Source organism: Schistosoma mansoni, chromosome 1, assembly GCF_000237925.1.
Source record: "Schistosoma mansoni strain Puerto Rico chromosome 1, complete genome".
NCBI classification, from domain to species: Eukaryota; Metazoa; Platyhelminthes; class Trematoda; order Strigeidida; family Schistosomatidae; genus Schistosoma; species Schistosoma mansoni.
Genome location: NC_031495.1, coordinates 31,217,982 through 31,237,984, shown reverse-complemented (window position 1 = coordinate 31,237,984; position 20,003 = coordinate 31,217,982). Strand labels below are relative to the sequence as shown.

General features: G+C 37.1%; 1 protein-coding gene across 2 annotated transcripts; it reads left to right on the top strand.

Annotated features, from left to right (window-relative positions):
* Positions 1-4,832: 4,832 nt before the first annotated feature.
* On the top strand, positions 4,833-19,227 carry Smp_008470.1 (putative erythroblast macrophage protein emp; the record flags this gene model as incomplete). 2 transcript variants are annotated; one of them, XM_018794034.1, is made up of 8 exons in its annotated part: positions 4,833-5,150; positions 5,185-5,296; positions 7,399-7,745; positions 8,775-8,851; positions 10,507-10,624; positions 11,875-12,005; positions 13,864-14,053; positions 19,129-19,227. In XM_018794034.1, exons 1-8 carry the CDS (start codon positions 5,028-5,030, stop codon positions 19,225-19,227), a joined length of 1,197 nt encoding a protein of 398 aa, XP_018648487.1. In that variant the 5' UTR covers positions 4,833-5,027. The 2 variants fall into 2 exon arrangements, with proteins under 2 accessions (XP_018648487.1, XP_018648488.1); XM_018794035.1 differs by lacking the exon at positions 19,129-19,227 and having other exon boundaries at positions 4,837-4,943; positions 4,980-5,150; positions 13,864-14,077.
* Positions 19,228-20,003: the final 776 nt, after the last annotated feature.

Sequence of the window (20,003 nt, the reverse complement as noted above, 5' to 3'; positions counted from 1 at the left end):
ATGTGTCTTCTTGAACTAAGACGGTAGGTAGCTACTCGGATCCCTAGGCGTACTGGTGTAAGTCCTAGGGATCACGAGGTTGTTAGTGTGTTGAACGCTTGTTGTTGATTGTTTGTGATGTATATACTTCGCTTCCTGCTACCTATTTACTTGTCTGTGAAAAGAACCAAGGTTCTTTTGGTCGGGAGTGTTACGGGAGAACTAAAGACATTTGGCTGACTAAAACCTTTTTACTGTACATCAAATTTACTGTGTTTTTGGATGTGTTTGTTTTACTTAACCTTTGGACTTGTTTGTTTATATCATTCCTTTCGGACATTTTGGTTTCTTTTGTCATTGGTTTGGTATTTGGGAGTTTTTTGCTCCGGGAACCTACAAAATTGAAGGTTTGTTTTGTAATTGTTATAATTATTGTTGTTAGAAAGACTTTGGTCGATTATTTGTGAATTGCGAATAAACTTGGTATCTTATTTGGAGTTTTGGTTCTCTTGCCTACTTGGGTTCGTAATTTGCGAATATCGACGGCCAGTACTTCAATAGTTGGAACGGGCAAAAACTCATAATTGGACGTAACATAACCGACATGGGAAGTCTTCCAGAAATCGCAGAAAACCCTGCAATTACCTGAACTCCAAGTTGACCGACACGAAAAACAATTCGGGAAACTTCCCAGCCGGCACGCTTTAACTGCAACCGTAGTCGGCGAACATAGCCGTCTTTTATACATCACAGATGTGATCACAAAAGTTCGCTACCTCGTCGATACTGGCGCAAAAGTTAGCCTTCTTCCCGCAAATCCTTACGACCGGCTTTACGAATCTGTTTTAAACTTACAGGCGGCAAATGGAAAGCAGATCGCCACATATGGTAAAAGGTACGCTTACCTTAACGTGGGTTTACACAAACGCATTCACTGGATCTTCATGGTTGCAGATGTTTCTATGCCGATCATTGGTATAGACCTCCTACATCACAACCTACTCATTGATACACGCAAACGAAGGCTAGTAGACGGAAACACTAATTTATCTGTTTGCGTAACTTATTTTTCTGGTTGCAGATTATCCCCCAAGCACACAATAGACCCATTCTACCAACCATTACTTGATAAGTACTCCAGGATATACCAACCGCAACCGAAATTGCCTTGTGTAACCAGCAATGTTACACATCACATCACGACCACATGACCACCTGTATTATCGAAAGCATGCCGACTGGCTCCCGAAAAGCTGAGGTTGGCTAAAAACGAATTTGACCACATGATAGAGCTAGGAATCATTCGACCGTCGAACATTCCACGGACATCGCCTTTGCACATGGTCTCTAAAAAGGAAAGCAACGATTGGCGTCCAACTGGCGTTTGAATGCAAAACCCATTCCCGATCGTTACCCGTTGCTTCACATTCACAGTTTGACAGCTACCTTGAAAGGTACAACTGTCTTTTCAAAAATCGACTTGGTTAAGGCTTATAACCGAATCCCTATGGCTACTGACGATATTCCAAAAACCGCTATCATAACTCCTTTTGGACTCTACGAATTTTTACGAATGCCTTTCGGCCTAAGAAATGCTGCTCAAACCTTCCAAAGGTTCATCGATGACGTTTTCCTAGGTCTTAACTTGGTACATGCGTATGTTGATGACTGTCTCATAGCAAGTCCAGACAGAGAATTCCATCTAGAGCATCCAGACATTGTTTTCGAACGACTTCAAAGGCATGGCATTACTGTAAATACTCAGAAATGCCAAATCGGAACCAACTCCTTAGACTTCCGGACTGACGGTGATAATAGCTGCACGTACCAACTCATTTTCAGCACAACCGTCAATAGTCAGTTTAAAATCAACATTTTTAGAAGATAGAACATCATTTAGGTCAAAGTTACTATCTTCTAGGTTTTGAATTTTTAGAAATTCGGGAGACTTCATCAATAGCGGAATGCTTATAAAGTCAGAGCCTCTCTTACAATCAGACCTACATTTACGATCTTTAGGATTATGACGCATTTGATAGTTTAACGCTATTGGTCTGTAACTAGGTCTTTCAGTTTTTCGCTGGTATGGCGTTCTATCTGAAAAAATCTTTACATCCTCAAAAATCTGCTTTTTGTCTCATCGTATTGGAGAAAGTTAGATGCTAATTAGCATCTGCAAATGAGTTGAATTTGAACGGGATAGGTGAGTATATACTGGGGTCAGTTCCTTTATTCTTGTGCAAACATATGATGCGCGTGTAATATTACTATTTTCTGTCTTTTTTCCCTAGATGACAGATTTGAACTTTCTCATCACCTCGTGGACTTGTGGGAATATGTAAAGTTATACTTAAGCTTGAACTAGTACACATGTAGTGGGCCTAATGTTGATCAGTGAATATATTTTGTGATCAAGTGAGCATCAGAAAAGCATTACTTATTTGTGGATACTTTGATTCGGTCCAACGATAGACGTATTGTATTTACTGGTAACATTGTAAACCGTATGGTGTACACCATGGGCGAACTTTAAAACACACGAAACCACTAGTACTTATTTTTCAATGTGGGACAAAATGGATTTCTCTTCAATAAGGCAGGTGCTGGCAGTCACATGTGAAGATAGTCAGTGAAGACTCACTCTAAGTCATATGTAGCAGGTTCGTTCGACTAAGTCTATAGAGAATAACAAAATCCTTTTATACAGCTCTATGATGAATAAGACACTTTGCAGATGCAACTGTCGTATTATTCGTCAAGGAATTCTATAGATTCAACGCAAAAATACAACATCAAAGTTGGCGTCCTCACAATAATCTAAAATGGTTCTGAAGCTTTATCATCTGCATCCTCGGACTTTGACATAAAATGAATCAGTTGGATCCCGGGGTCAGAAAACATCAGCCCTATCCCTGAAGTTGGAACTAATTTTTGAACATCTGTTTGCCAATATTTCAAACTTTTATGAGTAATGCATTACTTAAAAACCACTCAACATCTAAATTTACTGCAGCTCCAAAGTGCTACTCATGAAACCCTAGAGGATATGGTAGCATGAGGAAATTCAAACAACTCGTTTCGTATTTATTGTTAGCCATTAAATGCATTTAGCTCGCCGATGTTTTAAAATCAGTCGTTCCGAAGTTCTGGATAGAGGCTGGCTATAAATTACATACATACTTCTGGACTGCCTGAAGGTATGAAAAGTGATCTAAAACCTAATTGTGACCGAGTATGCACACAGAAAACAAAAGCCATCGGGAATAATCTTCCAAATTTGGCTAGCGTCATAAACGGAGATGTTTTTAGTACCAATTTCCGTAAGGCGATCCCAGTTTGACACTTCTGTGTTCTCAAAGTAATCTCATCTTCACAGTATTTCACACGCTAAGTCCATATGTTGAAGACGTGTTTCAACTCCAAGAAGTACAATCACACGTCTCTCAACTTATCAGTGGAAAACTCGGAATTTTGTTATATGCCTTCTGCAAAACGTTGAAGATGAGTTGTGTTTTCAGACTCAAACGTTATAAGTAAATATTGAAAGCGAACAGATTCAGTGGTTGTTTAAAGAATGATCTTGTAGTAGGCGTTGCGACGCGTTTGACTATGATCACCACTACAGGAAGATTACGTACCACATATTAGGTTGGATCCCTCCGTAGGCCGAAAATCAGAAGGCTGTTGACGGTTGCAATAAGATATATTTGTTGGCGATCTCGTGGTATCAAAAGAATACTCAGACGTGCCAAAGTTTACAAGCGAAACTACCGAGCGTATGCGAGCTCGTGCAAGGTCATAGACGACGGAAGAAAGTGTTTCTTTGGTACACTTAAACAAACAAATTCAGTAAAACAGTCACTGGTACAATTGTTTATAATAATTGTTTCCGTTACACCGATCGCATTCTCGTCACAAAAGTTGGACTCTACAATCTCATCGAATATCAAACTCCATCTGCGGGAGATTAATAATTTAATCTTAAAAAATTTCACATATTCTAAAATAGTTGAAAAGTTTAGGATATAGAGTAACAGATATAGGTCAGCAATCTTCTTTGTTTACATTTACTGTCCAAATGCCGAAAGATAGTTTTATTTAGTAAACACAGAATGAAAAGAATGTAGGGCGGAATAATCATTGAAGGGACAGGCTGTTACAAAACTCAGAATGTAGCGGAGGATGTTTACAGTTTACGGATTTCTATAAGTTAATCTGCATGCGTTTTGGGACAGAGGTTGATTTTCGGTCCAACATGGTAATTGTACTTGGCTAAGTTTGGAGAACATTTTGAGTGCCAGTTGAAATTATCGGTCAACTTCATGTTTACATGAGGCTGGATATAGATCACCCTCAGAGAACCTCGTACTGAGGTTATGCAGTTTACTGTCTCTATACCTTAACGATCATTTCTCAAGGTAACAGACAACTTCTACTGATCGAATTAATCAGCACGAGTTAATAAATAGAATCTCAGTAATGAATTTGAAAGTCATATGCTCTGTCTAATCCCTTATGTAAAATGTGTATAATGTTGTGAGAATTTAAAATGTTCTGACTAAACACCACAGAATCATCCCATTCATCTTTCAAGAACAAAGGGTCATTTATTAAGATTGAATGAAGAAAGAAATTTAGGATAGGATTCATTGATAAAAGAATAATAAAGCCACTTGGTTCAAACTTCAGAATGTTTAAAATACGTAGCTTCCATACCTAGTTTTAATGAGTCCATAATAACCTGAAGTAAAAATATAAGCAATATAAAAGACGGATGAACATCTTCAAAGACCTAAGGCTATTTCTAAATAAAATGGATATAGAGAAAAGAAGTTAGATTAATTATAGGGATACTGTGAAATTGTTCAGCCGGGGAGTTTGAATTTCTCCGTAATCAGCTGACTATGTCCAGCGATAATAAGAACCAAAATGAGGTGGAGGTTATGGAGTACACAACTGTTAAGGTATAATGACTCAGAAATGTAAGCTTTCTTTTAAAGGCTAGCTACGAGTCTCTGAACAAACGATACAGACGCAATCACCGTGACATGGAGAAAGGCATAGCTGCTTTAAATAAGTCTCTTGACGAGTTGGAAAATGCAACGGACATTACAAAAGCTACAGCAGCACTCAGTAGAGTTATAGAAACCGTTTGTGGCGTGAAACGCAAAGTAGAAAAATATTGACCCACTAACTCCTCTTCAGGCTGAATATGTATGCATTGAGGAAAGAAAGCTGTTGAAATCATGTAAACGCAGAATCGGGCACCTCAGTCAACTGTGTTTGCTTGATAGTGGAGTGTTTACTCGGACTTCAGGTTAGTATTCTTAAGAGGGCAAACTCAACGCTTTTTAAATTATGTGTAGTATATTAAGATGGACGGGTTGTTTCAGTTGAATCTCTCACTTAGTTCCCTTAGTAATTATAATTCCATTGAATGACAGAATTGTGGTTAATTATAACCAGACCTTTAAGTCATCGGCGTAAAGTGGCATTGAAGATCAAAGGGTACTTGGGAGTTCAAGCACATACAGCATAAAAAGTAAACAGTCCTGAACAGAGCATTACGGTACTCCATCAACTACTGGTTTTCCAAAAGTATATTATGGAATTCATTCCTACTTTCCTGTTGACCGACTAACGAGGATTGTTTGACTCACTTTAGTAAAGGTCCAGGAATCCATACTTTTCCGGGCTTCCATAAAAGTCTATTATGTGGCACCTTATCAAACACTCCACTAAAGTCAACGTAGACAACACCCGCTGAATTTCTGCTGTAAGATGACTCCATCCATCTTCTTTGCTATAGGGATGCCTTAGCATGATAATGCTTTCTCGAAACTACGTTCACTGTTTGACAAGTTCTTGGTTTCCGCGATAGTCAGAATGGTCGTCTTGATGATTCTTCCTAATATTTTAATTACGACACTAGTGAAGTTTGACAAAAATTGTCTTGATCTTGTTACGTGGAGTGACAGTTGCGTCCTTTCAGTCCACAGGTAACTCTTGCTGAATATCGTAGCGAACGGAATGGCTATGTTTATCGCGATTTCTCTCGAACTTCCCAGATATAGGTTGCTTGGTCCTACTGACGTTTTTGTGCCTGAGGAGCTCAGCGCATTTATTACGTCATCCTGGCTGAAGTCTACAGTAAGCATCCGGTTTGGTGACATGACTTTTCGGCCCAGTCCTTTTTCGAGAGGAGGCTCATGAATGAAGACCGTCTCGAAGTAATCAGCCATAGCTCCTTTTTCATAATCTACTGTTAGAAATGAGCTTCATTCAGTATATAAATTGCAAACCCGTGAGTGCGTTATGATTCTGTATTTGATATATAGGAACAACCGATTAGGGTGCTTGATTACACGTTGTACAATTAATTTTCATATTTGTACTGAGCCAAACAAAATATGTTTATACACACATTCCAAATCAATTTGTAACGCTTCATTGCATTTACTACCCAATACTGATGGCGACGTCCAAGTGTTTTTTTATCTTAGTAAACCTTGAATCTCCTGGTTTGTCCACAGATGTGGGTGTTTTTTCTTCGGGACGACAGTTTATTTATTTATTTGAACACATAAACACTGGTACAGGGAGGCACCAAATAGATATGAGCCACATAAATCATTCGATTTGTGTGAGGGCTGGGATGCTGCCCTGATCCCCGGACAAAAGCAGGTGGTTTTCTTAAGGGGCCACACTCGGAGCCTTTGACCCAAAGGTCTAATCCACAAGGCAGTGGAGCAGCGTCAGGAGATGCACTCCATGCTAGTCGGTGACAAACGATTGGTTCATACGCCATTTGTTCCTTCAAGATCCTGGTTAACAAAAAATATCGACGTTTGTCAGTGTTTTACTACGAGCTTTGTTCAAATAATCAGTGATTCATCAGTCTTTGCTAATTTATTGTATCGCAATATAAAAATACTCAAACCGATTTAGGTCCTATTTTTTAGTAATGTTACGCGTAAACATGTATGGGGGTTCCAGCTGCTTCAGTTTTTAATAAGCAAACAAGATTAGTCAGGTTATCATAAGATCAGAATCACTTATTGTCGTGTTGTATAAAAGTTAGTAACCAAAATTATTCAGTGTTGCGACTTAAGATTCATTTGGATCCTAGACATTCTATCATTATTAATTTATACTTGTTTATTTCAACTTTTTACGCGAGTATTTTAGTGTGACAAACTTGACTAAGGTACCGTCATAGTCAACTTTACCACAGCCGTAATTAAATAACAAGTTACATTGAAAGTAGTGAAAAATTCCAAGTTTTGACATGAAGTTACGTAACCACATCTCGCTTATTTGTATCTTTTGACACTAGTGGTTGTATTTCGGATAAATATCTCTTTTTTCTCCGCCTATCTCAATTTTCACTGTGTTTTTTTAAATGGTGCACTATTGCAGATGAGCTACATTTCAACGCTGGAAATAATCAAAAGTCTGAAGAATCAATTTCCAAAGTTAATAGCAGTGAATCAGACACTACACTTAAACGCCGTTCTACTTATTCTGTTGATGAACGCGCACTTTGTCTAGCAAGATTTCAAAGACACTTGACAGATTATCTTTTTACAAGTGGTCAACCTTTATCGGCTTTGAAATTTGCTCAGGAAAAAGCCGAGCTTGGCGATCTATGTATGATGGAAGTTTTTGATGAAGCTGTGTCTATTGAGAAGGCGCTTTTAGAAGGAGATACAGGTCCAGCATTCTCTTGGTTGCAAGAAGCTAACTTCAAGTTGAAGAAGAACGATGTAAGCAACCTACTACTTTTTACTTATCAGTAAAAATGTTTCATCAAATCATTCCTTTGTAAGTTAATAGTGTAGGTGTTTGATTAATCAGCAGTCACACATGTCGGACTTGTGCAGACATTATCGTATAAGTTGTCAATGAAGTTAGTTCAAAACTGTCTGGAAGATCGTAAAAAAAAGCAAAGAATGGGAAGTTAGTTAAAACGACTTATCTTTTTTTTATCCTAGTTTGGCTGTTCTCATTTACACAATATTCACTTCGGGAAGCGAATCACAAGTATTTAATTTAGCATAATATCTTTTTTTTCATAAACCGCTTTCAAATATTTGATTGATTAAGAATCGCTTATATGCGAAAACTTGTAGTGGATTAGCTTCGAAATGATTACTTAGGCTTCATATGTCAATCGCCCTGATAACCGTTATTAAATGAACCCTCAATGTTTGAATTCAGAAGGCAACACGAAGCACCTACTACAATTTACTATGCAATAATGTAGATCACTAAGCCACAAGAATACCAAGCGAGCTCGACCAGAAAAGCTAATGCTCACGAGCGAATACAAAGGCGAATTACCAGTCGGATAAAAAATCGAATCGATTAATTAGACTCAGGCATATATATATATATATATATATATATATATATATATATGGAAGCAAGTGATTCATCGAGCGATTAAGCTAGAGAGAGGGATACGTGCGCAGGCTGTCACATGTGACCAAGCCCACATGATCTTACAGACATAATAATAATAATAATACAAAGACATAGACAAATTGTTACTGTTCCAACAACACTATCTGTTAAATAAGCTAATTAGAGGGCTTGATAAAATCAACCGTAGGCAAACTTAAGCGTAACAGAGATGCTGTAAATTACCAAAGGGCCTGAGGGATTTTGGTTAGTCATAACGTTTCAAATGTATATTAACGAAAAGATTTCGGCTTTCATATTTTATGATTAATAGTTGGCCCCCATAAATCTATATTTCACGATGTTTTCTTTTTTAATAACTTGTTATTCAGTCATACTATGAATTTGATCTTCGTGTATTCGAATTCTATCTACTTGTCAAGCAAGGGAAACGAATTGAAGCCATTCAGTAAGTTGTTGAGATCTTATCGATTTCATGTTCTAGGTGTGAATGAATAGTTTTTTGAATACTTATTAGCGGCTTAGATTTTTTGGTACCTATGTCTCAAGTCCAAGATTGTCCCTGTATATATGAATTTAAAATGGTTTTTACTATTAATCCTATTATCTATTTTCGTTACATGATAAAATAGTTGCTGATAAAGTAACCTGATGATGAAATATCTGTGTGAAAAATCGGCAAACCCCAATTATAATTGATTCAGTTATTTCTTATGTGAAGGAGTTAAATAAATATATCATAGTGATCTTTTTAAAGATGTTGATAAGAAAGTGCAATTATGAAATTCGCTTGTTTTTGATTATTTCAGGTAAATCGCGCACTTTATGAGCACTAATTGATTTACCACACAGTATTCTAAAGAAATAAATTTAAAGACATGTAAATTTTGACGATTATCAGAAAATGCAAACAATATTCATCAAATTTATTTTTCAAAGCTAGCATTGCTGTTCGCTGGTATTGTTTAAACGGAACAAGCAAAATGTAGGGAAATAACCACTAGTTATGGTTATGAGTTATATCTAATAACTTGTCTATCTACACAACGGTATGATTTTTAATACTACATTAAGTCAGTTGAAACTCTTCAACAGACGCAAACACAACCATTCTTCATCTAATGCACCACTTTATAAACCAGTTACGTTATTTTTTAGTCAGTTTAATTTGAAGCCAACAGAATAATCGATTTTCTAGCCTCTAACACCGTATGCACTTAATACATGTTTCAGAATGAATTCACGGTCAGTTTTACTCTACACTTTCATTCGCTCTTCACTTTCTTTTCTTCTTTCAAGTACAACCACTGATTATTTATATACTCTTAATGATCGGCAAACCACTAATTCTAACTCGGTTTGGTGTTTAGTAACGATAATAAGTACATACACTGGTCGGCAGTTTTGTTAATCACCGAAAATCAGTATATGTCTAGGATGTACTAGAATTTAAACGGCATTCAAGTAGGTGATTAAAAAAGAGAAACATTCTTTTAAAAGCACACCAATTTATAACTGACTTCAGTACAGTTTGACAAATTCATCATGATTTGTAGATGTATATATCATATCAATCCTTAAGTTGATAACCACTGATGAGAATTTACCCTATATACTTATACTTGAAAATTGTCATCTAATTGTACTTCTCTTTATCACAATCATTACATTCATTTTTGTATTGGTTGTTTGAATCTTCCTATTGATGTTTAGGACTGCAATTGGTCAGTCTCTTATTGGTACATGTACATATTGTACGGATCGCATTATAAATAGGAATGGATGGTGGCCACTAGTGGAGTCAGGGACACACGTTTCATCCTATTTGTTCTGGGTGCTGGGTTCGAGTCATGGAGTGAACACCAATTCTGGAATGCAGGTACATCCAGCTTACGAGTCCCGAATAGGAGGAAACGCGCGTCCTGGATCCCACTGCTAGCCGCCATCTATCTCTGCTCAATTATTACAGTTCGGAAAAGGTGTTAAACCTAACGTCGTTACGATGTCTTGATAATGCCCGTCAACAATAAATAAATTTTTTCCGTATTAGAGTAGCAATAGTAATTATTTCGTTGATTAATAAGTGGTGCTCACGATTTTTAGGCATGCTAGAAAATACATGAATTCAGTGAAACAAGCTGATGATTATCGTGCCACAAAACTTGGTCAGGCGATGATTTTACTGGCAATGCGTACACCTGAAGAACTTCAGAATAAGGCAGTATGTTTAATTTTCTTGATTTTACTGAAATCTTATTTTTTGTTCATAGTAAACTAAATGGAACTTTCCACAACAAACTATCATATTGTTATTTTGTGTAACATTTAAATATTGACTGTATTCTCTGTTCACATAAAATTAATCATAAAATAATTATCACAGATTTTAACTATTAGTATGTAGTAAAAACTGAAGAGAACTCTATTGTTTAAAGCTTTCTAATTTTAGCTGCATTATCATTCATATATAAAAGTGTCTTTACAATATTCAGGTAATAGAACTTGAAAATAAACCTATATAACTGATAACTTTCACAACTGTTAGTGGGACATAGATTGGATTAAAGCATGTTTTATGCATGATGGTGTTGCTGCGCGCTGATTGACTGATTCTAAACCGATCAGCCCGGGCATATTATTGGAGAAAATATCTAGAAGCTTCTTATGTATATACTATAAATATATGAACGTTATTTAAACTAGTGATTGCTGTTCACTTATCATTATTATTTTGAATACAATTTCATTCCTGTTCAAAGTGTTCTGATTTTGGGGTCTTGTCGAGTGTCATCGTATAAGAATACTAAGCAATAGGAATAGCTGGGTCGTTTATATAGCAAAAATACAATTATAACAACAGCGCACATTCTCATTAAAGCTAATAGAATATTCCCAAATTAATTATTAGTAGACAAATCGATCATTCTCTTAATTTTTATATATATATATATGAGCACATATATGTCTTGAATAGAGAATTTTCCTTGATCAGTGCTTTGCTTTGTTGTACATAACCTATATAGTACCAGTTGACCACAAGGAAAATTCCCATAATTTAAATCTTAGTTTTACCTAACCCCTAACATTTTTTGCAATAACTGTATACCATGATGTGGATTTTAGGCTATATATAGTAGTTAGTAGTTATTCAATGATTGTAAACACAGAACCTTGGAGCACAGAGAGGGGAATCAGCATGCTGAAAGGAAGAAGAGTTGAAATGATATTAACTGCAACGCATTTTAAGACATCGGGATAACAGTACGAAAGAAACAAATGAAATCAAAGAAAAAATCATACATAACATTTGGAAAAAGGTAGAGTTTTTCCTTGGATTCACTGTGATATAAATGAATGCGATATCTGTTTTTTCGCACATTTAGTTCTGAATATTTAAGTCTCTAATTATCTGGTTTAATTGCAATTGTGTCCAAGGACTAATTTTTAGTATATGTTTTTTCTCTTTTTCAGGATCAGAATAAGCTAACTGAGGAGTGGATAGTTAAACGGACTCATGAAGTACTTATGGAATTTTATGCTTACAATGTTAACACTCCATTTCAACTGGCTGTTAATGCTGGAATTACAGCAATTAAGACTCAGTATCCTTTTTTATTCTGAATAAACTATCAGTTATATAGTTATATGTTCATACGTCACCTATGTAGTATTTTGCGATGAACTCTTCACAAAAGGTAAAACTAATGGGCTTATTTGTCAACAAAACTGTTATTCAAGAAGTAAACACTCAGTCTAAATGTTGTAGTTTGTTCTCTATGACAGAAAGGTGCCGACTGTAGTAACATCTGTTCATCTCTTAACAATATGTAAATAACATTAGTGCTTAGGATGATGGGTTGCATGTTCAAGTTCTAGTGAGACAACGAACATTGGGTTGACCGTATATCTAGATGGCAAACGGTACATTCTGGTTGTCAAACATAACCTAGATATACAACTATGTTTAATATTGTCGGTGCTCTTATAATTATCCAATATACCACTATATGTTTGTCAACTTAATTTTGTACAGTTAAACTGAGTGGCTCAGCTGTAACATCTCTGACTATGACACCAATGTGAATCCCACGGAGAACATCGGTTTCTCGAAGATAACGGGTATTCATCGTGGACGAGTACGAAAAAGTGCGAAACCAAGATTCAAACTTCCTTTCCATAGCTTTTAATTATCTAACATCAAAGTGTATTAACCGATCGCAAAAATTCACAAGCCTTTACCTCTCAAACACGTGTTGCCGAACCTCAGTAGTACCAAAACGGCGTTATCATTGGAAGTAAACAATCCTTTTGATGATTGAACGCTGATAGTCGTCTAACATCCTCAACTCGGAGAGGTCAGGTCTTTAATGCATAGAGCGAAACTACTCACTGACGCATTGTAGACCCGACCATTTTCAGTCAGACTAATATCGTGTTGGCGCCAAGGATGACTCTTAGGCAGCAATCGCTCTGGTTTCCATGGTACATAGAGTAATCTTATCACTCACGCCTATTACTCAGGCTTTTCGACTAATTCCAACTACTCATCATCAAACGTGATTGTAGACACAAACTTTTCCCAGTCTTATGAAACCACGTTGCATTTAGAAGATGCACAATACATCTCATACCTACAGACATGCGAATTGTATAATTTCATTGTCATATCACAGTAAGACAATGTCATCTTCATACTCAAGATCAGAAAGTCTTTCTCCGGGTAACAGATCCATACCATCATTACCTACTTCCATTTGAAGTGCTTCTAGAATATCACCGATATCAAAGATAAGGAGGTATGGTAAGGTTTGGAAACCCTATCTAACCTCACCCTTCTAGTGGAAAATGATGAGATTTGGTTCCATACCCTCATTTTTACTGAGCTATTTGTATACGGAAGTTGGTGAATTTCTCAGGCACACCCTTCTTCAGCAGACAATCTCAGAGAGCAGTCTATTCCAACTAATCAGAGGTGCTCCTGGTGTCAAGAAACACAATGATTGCAAGCGTGCGATAAGTATGGCAGATCTTCAGAAGTTGGAGTTCTATACGGACCTTTTCCTCTTTAAATGGATCAGTCTTCATTGATCTAGGTAAAGAAGAAAGTCTGATTAAGGTTGCTGGTTTAGCGGACCAGCTGGATTGTCCCTCGAGGGCTTCTGCCCGTTCTCCAAGACGTCGCCAGACATTATTGACTGGTGTCCCATCAACTTCATAGATTGTCTCACTCACACTAATTCCTTTTTGCCAGTAGTTCGAATGAGTTCTAATAGCTTCCGGTAGTTGCCAAATGGAATCGAATTTATTGGCATTACTTCTACGTTGGAGCTTAGTACACCAGCCAACTTGGACAAAGATCTCACAAAGCATATCTTGTATAGTACAATTCCATTCTTTCTGCATAATTTATAACTAAATCGGGATGTTGTGTTTTCTATAACCTTACATCGCTCCTTCTAGTTACTGTTACAACCCAAATACTCAACATCGAGACTGTGCTGTTTGTCATCCATTAATCAACCTATTGGCAGTGAATTTACCATTCGCTCGTCATGATCATTCTATATTAACGTGTTACAAAACTGGCCTTCCTATGAATGATGAAAATCCCCCAATGTCATTACCAAATGGCTATGTTTACAGCCAGAAGGTATGTCGAACTTGTTTTAAATAAGTTTCATGAATTTGGTATTTCATAAAGGGTTTTCAGTATATTTATACTCAAATACATGGTATAGTTGATTTATAACTCTTCACATCCGAAAGGTAAATGTAATTATCTTGGAGTGAGAAATGGATTAATTTTTAAAACGGTAACTAGTGTTAATAAGGACAAATTTCCCAGAAATGTGGATATGTGAAAGAAGAATATTTTTTAAAATAAATTCTCACTAGATTCTAAGTCACGATTCATAAACCAAACGAATAGCCAAATTTAAACCACTCTTTAGAATATTACGTATTAATTTAGGATTATTAACGTAGTATTCATCCGAATAAGTTTGGTTGTCAATTGAATCTGTGCCAATCATTGTAATATGGGCAACATAGGTTGTGAGAAATACTAATGTAATTAAAAATCGGATAAAATGTTTTATCCGAGACCTTATTATGGGTGAATTAATTCGAAGTAAAGAAGGAATAAAATTAAGTGAGTACTAATTGAATGTTTCTTGTGTTTACGAAATTGGTAACAATAGTACCAGGATGTCAGTCGAATCACGTATATATTTTTTTACGGTAGCAGATTTAAGTCAAGTAATAAGATTGATTGAGTTAACTGCATCTTATCTTTCTCCTATGTGAGATATCACCGAAGTCTTTTGAAATAGCTTTATTTCAGCCATATATATCTTCTAATTTTTTTTTATCTGTTAGTAAAACTGTAAGGTGTTCAGTTTTCCTTGTAATTTCATGTAGGTTCCTGATGGAAAGCAGAGATGGATTGAGCACTTATTTATTATAGCTGCGTGTTGATTCCACAGGCTAACGAACGATGATACCGATGAAGTATATATTCTTACTACGTATATATTTTGTCTACCTAACGCATTGACTAATAAAAGAAACCGGAATTAAGAAGTCAATTGTGAGTTAAACGATCTCAGAAAAAGATGACACTTCTATCTGCTCTTAGCCCAGACGTTTAGAACGATGGGCGTAACGCTTTAAGGAGCGGTTCAGCTGACCTTTAGCTACTCTACAAGTACCCACCATTCCCAGACAGCCTGAATAGAACATTGAAGTAGGCCCCTCGACTCTAGATGAAGTTCGAAAGACTATAGCTAATCTGAAACGAGGAAGAGCAGCTGGCCCAGATGGATTGGCCCCAGAGGTCTTTAAATATGGTGGTCCAATTTTAGCGATTAGGTTGACTAATATTTTGGCTAAAATCTGGGAGTTGGACATAATCCCATCTGACTGGTCACAATCACTGGTATTGTCTCAATATATAAGAAGGGGTCAAAATCATCCTGTGATAACCATGGAGGGATTAGTTTGACTAATATGGCATCTAAAACACTAGCCTCAGTAATTATCGGGCGCCTAACTAAGACTCGTGAACTGCAAACACGAGAAAATCAGGCTGGCTTCAGACCTGGTCGTGGCTATATCGACCACATGTTCACCATTTATCAGGTTTTACAACACAGGCATGCTTATCGGCGTCAGACAATGATAGTTTTTCTTGACTTAAAAGCAGCATTTGACTCTGAAAACCGAGAGGTTCTGTGGTAGTATCTGTCATTGAAAGGTGTACCTCAGAAGTACATAAACCTTGTGAAGGTTCTTTACTCGAACACTACCAGTCGAGTGAGAGCTTATGGCGAACTGTCATATGATTTTGCAACCTCAAGTGGTGTCCGTCAAGGCTGTCCACTATCCCCATTTTTGTTTAACTTCATTATAGACCTGTTGCTGGAAATAACACTCTCGTCGACTGAATTTTCAGGAATTGTTCTTGTACCAGGAAGTTCACTTATCGACTTAGAATACGCAGATGACATAGTCCTGTTTGGTGAAGACGACTAAATACAGAGTCTTCTGTTAGCACTGAGTAATAATGCCAGGATGTTTGGGATGCGTTTCTCCCCATCCAAATGTAAATTGTTACTCCAGGATTGGCCTGTGTCAACACCTGAACTAAGGATGGGGAGTGAAGTAGTCGAACGCGTGGACAACTTCACTTATCTTGAAAGTCTGATCAGCCCTAATGGGTTGGTGTCTGACGAAATCTCTACACGGATTCAAAAATCTCGTTTGGCTTTTGCCAACTTACGTCACCTATGGCGAAGACGAGATATCCGTCTATCAATTAAGGGACGAGTATACTGCGCAGCAGTTCGCTCTGTTCTACTTTACGGCTAGGAAACATGTTCATTAAGAGTAGAAGATACTCGTAAGCTACTAGTGTTTGACCACAGATGCCTTAGAAATATAGCTCTCATCTTCTGGGATCACCGGGTAAGTAATAATGAGGGAATGATGGTAAATCAGTTGATAAGATCATGAATCTTCATCGACTGAGATGGCTGGGCCACGTGTTACGTATGTCTGAGCACCGATTACGAAGACGCGCTATGCTGACTAGTATTGGGGATGGTTAGAAGAAAGTTAAGGGTGACCAAACCAAAACGTGGCATCAGAGCATGAAGTCATCAACTTCTAGTCTGAGCCATGTTGGTAGATGCAGACTACTTGTTTGGGGTCCGCGTGATTATCGTAACCAATGGTTGGAGACTCTGTGACGTGACTTAGAAACGATCACAATGACTTAGGTGTATACACTCTTTGTTTTCTCTTAAACCGTGAGATTAATATTACTTTGTCTTTCTTTTTACGAACTAATTCTTTTTCCCTATGTCACATCCTTATATGAAATTTTTTTACTACCAATGAATATGGCGTTCATTTTGTTGTACTAATGAGGTGTAGCAACTTGGACCGATTCATATATGTGTTTGGTCGTACGTTGCAGCTGACTTTCAAAAAAACATTTATTTATTTAATCACATATATATTGGTACAAAGGGCACCGGATACATATGCGCCACAGAAAATAATGAGGATGGGAGAAGGAAGAAGATGTGTATATATAAAAGAAGGAAAAAAAGAAGAGTAATGATGGGGGGAACTGAAATGTACAAGCAGAAGAGCTCTCTCAGTTAAGAAAGTTATAGCCACTCTTTATGAAGAAAGTAAAAGAAGGTTACAGCAGGCTCGCCACTGGCTTCTATTCTGAGCCATATCTGATAACGTCTCTAGCCACTGTGTTGCACCATCTCTCGGACCCTAGCCAGGGAGTCGTGAAGGACCAACAGAAGCTAGCCCTTTGCAACTTTCTTTCATACCACGACACCATGTCATACACTGACCTCCTCTCTGCTTTTTCCAACCAGTCCCAGAGTCGGCAAATAATGCACGACGTGGAAGTCTCTGGGACGACATTCGTAAAACATGTCCAAGCCACCGAAGTCGGTGTTTCAAGACGGTGACACTAATCGAATTATCGTCTCTGCGCCCGAACACACAATGCCGAACCTCTGCATTACTAACATGGTGTTGCCACTGGATGTCAGCAATCCGTCGGAGACAACGATGATTGAACACAGAGAGACGTCTAACATCCTCAACTCGGAGAGGCCAGGTTTCACAAGCATAGAGCAAAACTGCTCTCACCGACGCGTTGTAGATCCGACCTTTTACAGCCAGACTAACATCACGAAGGCGCCAAAGATGGCCCAGATTGGCATAAGCCGCTCTGGCTTTCGTTATACGTGCATCGATCTCATCACTCACGCCACCACCAGCATTTATGTAGCTACCTAGATACACGAACTTCTCAACTACTTCAATCTGCTCACCATCCAGGGTGAGTACAGGATGAGAATCCTGCCAGTCTTGTAGGAGTACCTTACACTTGGAGGGTGCAAAGCACATGCTGTACCTGCGGACACTGATTGCCAACTGATTAAGTGCGGATTGCATGCCTTGGGCATTATCGCACAGTAAGACAATATCATCCGCATACTCAAGGTCGAGAAGTCGTTCTCCAGGCAGCAGATCCACACTGCCATTACTTACATCCATCAGAGGTGTTTCCAGGATGTCGTCGATGGCAAAGTTGAAGAGGAATGGTGAGATTGGGCAACCCTACCTAACCCAAAAACAGAATATCGAGAGTCAAAAAACGAGTATGCTTGTGATACTTATATTTCAGGTATTCTTATCAGCGGACAAACGGAGTGAATAAGCACACAGCGCGAAAAACATTACCGATAATATAAAGACCAAACCTCCTAAAGTATCAACTAAAGAAAGTACCTCATTTGAACATTAATTTCAAAGGCGACAGAACCGCAAGTATCGTGAAGAGGATTATTCTTATCTCGAAAGGATCGATGTTCAACAATGACCGAAATGACAAGCTCTTGCATCTGACCACTTCTGTGTACATTTTTCCAATTCACTCGCTCCTAAGAAGCTAGATATATAGGTTTCTTAATAAGTTATTTCTTTGAAAGGATTCAAGAAAATATCTGTCATGGTTAAAGATACAGAACCGGATCAAGAACCTCGATAACTAAACGATTTGTGAACATGTCTATACAGAACACAGTATTAGTTTTTGTGCATAATTAGTTGTAATATGTATCGTTTGAGAAATGATCAGTTGAGCGTTACATTTTTTGGTTGTTATCAACAATTTTTTTCAATAATGATGGAAATAACATCTTATTTGTATCAATCCATCCAAATATAAAAATTAACTGTTACTGTGTATAAAGCCTTGCGAAAAGCGAGAGAGCGACTAGATCCCCTGAATAAGGTGAATTAATTCTATTCCAAGGCTTCTCACCAGATGCAAACAAAATTGTTACACTGTATAATATGATCAGTGGTAAAGATTTGACACAATTTGTTTAATAAAGTTGAGATGGAGCTCAAAAGAGAATAGACATTTTGAAGACACAAAATACAGGACTAAACAGTTCAGTTATGAATAATACTTAAATATGAATAATCTACTTATGTAAATTAGGGGAAATAAAGTCGATATTTCATAACTGTAGTTGTCACATAACGATCCACATCAATTACACTACAAATCAATGAAAGCTGAAGTCTAGTTCAAGATACTAATGAAAATCATTGGGAATTTCCAATATATAGTAAAAATCTGTCATATATTATTGGCTTTATTAATTTTATTTGTTTTTTCAGGGTATCGCTGAGTTAACACGTCCAGATGGAACAATAACATGTCCTCGTTCAGGGAAAACATTTGAAGCCTCAGAAGTCCAGAGAGTCTACATAGTCTGATAGCTTGACAATTTTGTGATCTGCACCCATCATTGCATTGTTATCTTTTTTGTTCTCCATTTATAATTCTCATTTATCGCCATCAGAATATTTTGTGGAATGATCTTATCTTTCATCTTTTGGTTGGTAATTGTAATTACCCAAGGTATGTACAAAGTTTTTTCATGTACATCGTTAATATTTACAAATGATTTCTATGAGTTGTATACATTAAATTAACCGCATTGCTATGTATTGTAATTATTGAGTACAACTTCATACCAAGAAAATCTAAATAAAGACTGCCACTTCCGATTTTCCAACAAAACTTAATAGCTAATTTTATTGGTAAATTATATCGGACAAAATAAGGTATCAGAGTAGCTAATCGCAACTAAAATAATGTTAAGATGGTCTGATAACATACTGATGATTGAGGTGAATGAACTGCTAATTTTATAATGACAAAAATGCCCTAATCTTATATGAATAGACTTCAGAGAACAAGATCATTGACTAACCGACTGAGTAAATACGAGATTAAGATAATTTACATATAGAATATATTTAACCAAAATAGTGATCTTATCTATAAATTCGTTGCCGTACACTATCCAGAACTAAGAGTAATAAGCTCTTGCGCTTAACAAAATATGATAAATGACAATCTCAAGTGAATAACGATGAAAAATAAACGATTCTAATGTTCGTTATTACAACTATCTGCATATACTTAAATGTAAGGCAAAGGGAAGGATAAATTATGAATTGGAAGACTATCGCTTTTCTTATACACA